This window comes from Mus pahari, chromosome 9 (assembly GCF_900095145.1).
Source record: "Mus pahari chromosome 9, PAHARI_EIJ_v1.1, whole genome shotgun sequence".
In the NCBI taxonomy this organism is placed as follows: domain Eukaryota; kingdom Metazoa; phylum Chordata; class Mammalia; order Rodentia; family Muridae; genus Mus; species Mus pahari.
Window position 1 is genome coordinate 39,080,958 of NC_034598.1, and position 6,570 is coordinate 39,087,527.

The 6,570-nt window shown below is 41.1% G+C and overlaps 1 protein-coding gene across 4 annotated transcripts in view; it reads left to right on the forward strand.

Moving 5' to 3' along the window:
- Pcdh15 (protocadherin related 15) overlaps positions 1–6,570 on the forward strand; it is a 1,443,732-nt gene that overhangs the window by 1,134,875 nt on the left and 302,287 nt on the right. For all 4 annotated transcript variants that reach the window (XM_029542087.1, XM_021204350.1, XM_021204353.1 and 1 more), the window contains one exon: positions 4,469–4,675. In XM_029542087.1, coding sequence (XP_029397947.1) covers positions 4,469–4,675 — 207 coding nt within the window. The remainder of the gene's footprint in view (positions 1–4,468; positions 4,676–6,570) is intronic.

Consider the following 6,570-nt stretch of genomic DNA (forward strand, 5'->3'; position numbering starts at 1 on the left):
AAGTGAGTTATTAATGCCCTTCTTAAAATCCTCTGCCAGCATCCTGAGATATGATTTCAGATCTGAATCTTGCTTTTCCAGTGTTTTGGGGTATCCAGGTCTTGCTCTGGTGGATGTACTGAGTTCTGATGTTGCCCAGTGGTCTTGGTTTCTGTTAGTAAGATTCTTTAGTTTGCCTTTCATCATCTGGTTTTCTCTGGTGTTAGATGTTCTAGCTGTTTCTGCCTGGAACTTGATCCTCCTGTGATTCTTTAGCCAATGTCAGCACTCCTGGGAGACCAACTCTCTCCTGAGTCCTGTGGTCAGAACACTCTGCAGGTAAGCTCTCCACATACAGGAAAGGTGCACAGAAGTCTGAAGCTCAGATCCACCTCCTGATTCCTGGGGTCAGAGCCCTTCCTGTAGTCCAACTCTACTCTGGCAGGGAAGGTGTCCAGGGGTCTCGGTCTCAGCTCTGTCTCCTGGCTGAGGATGAAGGCTCGAAGGGACTCTGTACAAGAAGCTCCATTGCTTCTGCTGCCCATGTGCTCGCCTTGTAGACTGGTTTCAGTGATCCCAAGATTCTGGGTGTGCTTGGGCCTGCCTTTGTCCTTTGACCCTGTTGCTGCTAGCACAAGACCCTCTGGGTGTTTTGGAACTGATGTTTTGTTCCACTCACCAGTGATCTCAAGGTTCCGGGTGTGCTAGCGTGCCTGCAGTGTGGAGAGTCATCTGGGGACATTCCAGAAAAGTTATTGTAAGAAAAAATTTTGTTGGACATACACACCAAATGAATATAAAAGAAAAATAAAATCCCTTAGCATCCTAGGAAGAGATCTATTTTCCTTTCTATGGAACATATTTAAATGCTCTTTTATATTACCCTCTTAATGCTCAGCATATCTACTTGTTAAATCACTCACCAGTAGCCACCATGCAAAGACTTTGAAAACCATTTTTGGCACCACAAGCCTGTGGCCCCAACGATTTAGTGGCTGAGGTGGAAGGATTTCCCGGAGTTCACAGCCAGCCTAGTCCAAAAGTAGGAGGCCCCAAAAAGGAAGAATAAAAGTTATTCTGTATTTCTAGTACTTGGATGCAAGGAGCCCAGAGCTTATAACTCTTTGCATATCATAATTTGACAACTGGAATGCTTTCAGCATTTTGTCCTTGATGTATCTAAATAGTGTGAGGCTAACCAATAGACATTTTCAACTTTAGTTTTTCTTCCCTCTTTTCTCTAAGACTGATGCTTATAACCAAAATTTTACAAACAAACATGGGTGTTAAATTTGTGTGTGTTGCGTATACATGTTCATTTGTATGTGTATACATATTATGTGGGTGATCCTGTGTGTGTGTGTGTGTGTGTGTGTGTGTGTGCATATTGAGGGCAGAGATTGTTATGTAGTGTCTTCTTCAATGTTCATCATACATTTTGAACCAAAGCCCTTCACTGAACCTGGAGCTTCTTGATTCAGCAGTGCTAGCAGAGCAGTGAGCTTTGGACATCCTCCTGTTTCTCCTTCCCCTGTGCTGAGATTTGAGACACACCCCACTGTGCCCGGCTTTTTAGGTGGATGCTGGGACTCATGCCTGTTCCTCACACTGGCACTGCAAGCACTTTACTCACTGAACTGTCCCCCCAGCACCCCAAATCTGGTTTCCAAATACACTTTTCTACTTCCATCCACACACTTGCCAATGTTGATGGCATTATTTTGTGAGAGTAAATGGCTTTAAATGCCTCCATTTTCACTTGGTCTCTTTCTTAAACCTCTCACCCTTTCTGATTGCTGCTGAATAGCAGAAGTCGGAGTCCTCAGAACAGCTGGACCCAATGAAGAACAAAGTGTAGCATCGTTGCCTTTCCACGATACATTTTAATCTAACTCAATAGGGTGTGTTTGTCTTCCTATTCCTTCCTGGACCAATTTCTTCCATCCATTTTTGTTTCATTATTGTTCTCTAAACCTAGAGAACTCCCAGTAAATTTCCTTGTGTGGTCTCTCATGCATCTGGAGACATCTCAGCTCAACCTGACTGCATCTTAAATACCATGTGGCACTGAATATGAATTAACATTCTTAGTTTTCCCCAGTGCAGAAGTATAACTAGTTTTATATCTAGAGAGGCAAACAACCTAAGAATAAAAATGTGGGGTTGGACATAGATCACTAGACATGGATCTGCCCTGCTTCCAACAGAACTGAAGGGTGCGGTAGTATCCAAAAGCATTAGTCATTATTACAACAAATCACTGTCTATGTATCAACTGCTAAAATCTTCATGTTTTTTTCAAAGCTATTGGGAAAGTAGGAATTCAGTTGTTCTGAAAATCTAATTTGAGTTTCGTTTTCCTCCCACCGAATTACTTTGTTTTCATGGAGCAAATAATACATGTTTTCCAGGCTTCGCAGCTGGTAGTAAAAACTAATGACACAATCTGAATATGGAATACAAGCCTCTTGCATTACTATACAATTGCACTGCCTCCCTCATCCCTGCACCCCACCCCCACTCCCACCACGCACATAAAAATATGAATGTATTTGTTGAGAGGAAATAGATTATACAATTTTCACATTGCCATACCATTGTCGATATCTCTGGACAGCATTTAATAGTTTTAAGAACAAAAGGAGTCAAGCAGAGAGAATGAAATCCTGTTCACAACAACTTATGTGTGCAAACTGCTTAGTGTCCACAGGCCTGGCACAGAGCAGTCCTGCCTTCAGCAGACTGTGAAGTCAGGTGGGAACCCTGTGTCTGCAGTGTTTGTTTCTGTAGTGGGGTACTGTTTCCCGGTGGGGCACTACAGCCGCTTTCCTTGTCGATGGTTTCCATAAGACATCACAGAAGCCATTAGAATGCCCATGGCTCAGCACAAATTAATCCCAATCCCTGAGAGTAAGTGACCCCTGATCTGATGATGTCAGGTCACCCACATCTGTGTGAAGAAGCTACAGGTTGATTCCAGGGTCGCCTTCATTGCGGAGTGGCGCTTAGAACACCTTACACAAAGGACTGTTTTGCATTCTATGATTAGGTGATGATGTAAAAAAGTCATAAAATAACAGTACAAAAGAGAATCGAACGTCAAAGTAGAGATGAAAAGATATTTTAAAATATGCATGGAGGTTTCTCAAGGCTTTATGTAGAAGTTTGCTGTCCATGTACAATTACCATGCTTTAAAACGGATAATTAGGACACTCATCTTAAATGCAAGCAATAGTTAGTTGCATATAGTAATAAATCCTGGAAATTTTCTTGGTGCAAAGTTATCAACTCTACATAATGTCGGTGGGGAGTATGGTTCACACTCTTATTTGATGATGGAAATGTTAAATGAGAAGAGCGAAATGACTATTTTGGAAGCCTAAGTTTGAGGGCAATGACTAAGATGGGTGACCCCATTGACTGCAGAGATGGATTCTAATGGCCTGCAGGCTCAGAGGGTGTTCCCTTCTTCCTTCCCAGTCCAAGTCCTTCAGACACGAAGCAGAAAGAGCCAAGAAAAAAAATAAATGGAAAAATAAGCATGTACATTAGTAGTTGGTACAGTCTTATTCAAATACATTGGGGTAATGTATAAATTACATTAGAGATGACTTAACTGTTAAAAATTATGGTGAGATTTTCTTTCACTTGTAGCTATGGGTTTTTTCCAGGCCCCTTTCTGAATTATAAATGCAGCTTTAATCTATTAATTTATGCAAAAAAACGACTTGGGTCTGTGCCAGGACAAAATGCATAGTACCAATGACTTGCCAATGGCATGCACAGTTCTGGCCTCTGGACCCTGAGGAGGCTCTGGCAGGTTCATTCTCACAAGGGTGCATCCCCTCATATTTGGCACTTCTATGCTGTGCTCTTATGAGCTGGAAGAAGCCCAGGTTTCTTCTAGAGCTTTTGAATGTTTCTGTGGGTTTGCAGATGGTTCCTCCTGTGCAGCCGAGGCTGTCCTAGAACTCTTATCCTCCTGAGTCTGTCTAGCAGTGCTGAGATGACAGGCCAGCCTCTTCAGAGCCACTGTGTCCTCTTTATTAAGGACAAAAATCTCACTGATACTGTACCTTTATCAAGGCACTAGTCCCCAAAGCGATATACATTATTACTTTTCGGTTAGGATTTTTATACATGACCTTGGGTGTATGTATATTCACAGCATGATAGGCAGTTGGTCTCCAGTTTGGAATAAGAAGACATTAAAAAGACAAAAATATGTATAGGCTCAACCCAATTGTATTCACCTTGTGTATTTCAATTCATGTATCAATGCACTCATCTCTTTTCTGCACATAATGTTGCAATCATTTATTGTAGTTATTTTACTAAAATGAACACTAGATTTGAAGAAAGGAAATTAAGCTATAAAGGCTCTCTAAGTATTTCTGTAAAGACATAAAGGGTAAAGAAAGACCATGCCTATGTCATCCAAAGTGTCACTCCAGAAAACATCATAGCTAATTTTTCTTTCATTTTCAGGCTGAGCAGGACAATGGCCACCCACTTCCTGCCTTTGCTAGTCTGCACATCGAAATACTAGACGAAAACAATCAGAGTCCATACTTCACAATGCCCAGCTATCAAGGATACATCCTGGAATCTGCCCCAGTGGGAGCCACTATTTCCGAGAGCCTAAACTTAACCACTCCTCTCAGAATTGTAGCTCTGGACAAAGACATAGAAGATGTAAGTTCCATGACTATCTTGGCAGTTGCTTGGTGATATTATCTTCTGTATTTATCCTGAATAGTACAAAATAATAGCTACACAAAGTACAAAGTAAAGAAAAAAAACAGAGTCGGCATAGTGAATCTCAGTGCTATAGTTTAATTCAACGTCAGAGGTATTGTTTTAAAGGGTGTTTAGTTTGATAGCTGTTCGTCAGTATAGCTGTTCTGCTCATGAAAGCCAATGAATTGTTCACTTGGTGCTTACTAAATCACTAGGGTGACCTTTTGTGTTAATATAAATTGAAAACTGTTTTGATATGTGATAGGGGAAAAATAATGGCATCACAAGGTGAATATGAAATCATGTAAGCAGGACTAAGGAGGGAGATGCTTCCTGACGATTGTGAAGACCTCGGATCAGATTCTGGGTACCCACATTGAGAAAGTCTAGGCAGTAAGTGGCTCCAGACCAGCTATAAGGTATAGCAGACGTACCAGATTTTGACCTCTGTCCTCTGTGTGTGACTGCATACCCATACACGGGTATGTGTTCGTGTGTGCCCCACATACACAAAAGCAAGTATTTCCATACTACACACATGTATCACTCACATACACACTCCACATATGTATGTGGTGGTATCACCACATACACATGCCACACATTCACACACGTATATGACGTATACATGCATACAAACACAAATGAATCAAAACAACAAAAAAGTAAAAAACAAACAAACAAACAAAACAAAACAGGAATTAACCATTTAAAAACAAAACTATTCCTGAAAGCATTCCCCTATGCCATCTTGGGATTTTTCTCCACTGTAGTGGCATGCTACTGAAGTAGATACCTTGGGGGGTCATAGACCCATGCACACTTCTTCAGCTAGTGGCTGGTAAGGTTTCTATCCCTGTAAGTCACATATGAATGACTTCTGGTCTTCTAGTATTGACCCTGTTGTTATGAGTGGAAAACAGTCCAGCTAGGCAAAATGAGAGTGATTTATTCCATTGGCCACAGAGATTTGCTATGAAGACTGGACAGAAAATCTATGCCAGTCAACCCCGAGTCCTCTGGGAACTTATGGGGTGGGGGTGGCAGAGCAAGGACATCATATTTTATAGCAGAAATGAACGTGACACCTTGGTAGCCAAAAAGTCTAATATAATACTAACAGTGAGAGTAGGCTGCCCGTAGAATTGGGGAGCACAGCATAGTCCTGAGGAGGCATAAGGCCCTAGAGCTGTCCTGATTCCCTAATCCACTTTGAGTGCTCCATCCTTCTGCTTCTACTTCACAAGCCCTGGGTGACAGGCCTGGACCACAACACCTGACTTGAATTTTTAAACTTTTAATATATATATATATATATAAAATTCTTTAATTTTCTTCCTTTCTTCCTTTCTTCCTTTCTTCCTTTCTTTTTCTTGCTTGCTTGCTTGCTTGCTTGCTTGCTTGCTTTCTGTCCTAAACACTGGCACATATATATATATATATATATATATATATATATATATATATATATATATATATATCACGGTTTTGGCTAAATGGACAGCACTGCTCTAGAATGTCCTTAAATTTTTTTCATTGCACCAGATGTGTGTCACTGCAGTGACAAGAAAACACACCCAGGTTCCCTGGAGACTGACAACTCCTGTGCCCGACCTCCCTCCGTACACTTTTCCCTGCTAAGTGTTCTCTTCTGCTGTTTATCTTTATACTTGTCTTTCTGATGCTTGTCTAGATTTTTGGTGTGTCTGTCTTTCTTCCTTTCTTCCTTTCTTCCTTTCTTCCTTTCTTCCTTTCTTCCTTTCTTCCTTCTTTCTTCCTTTCTTCCTTTCTTCCTTTCTTCCTTTCTTCCTTTCTTCCTTTCTTCCTTTCTTCCTTTCTTCTTTCTTTCT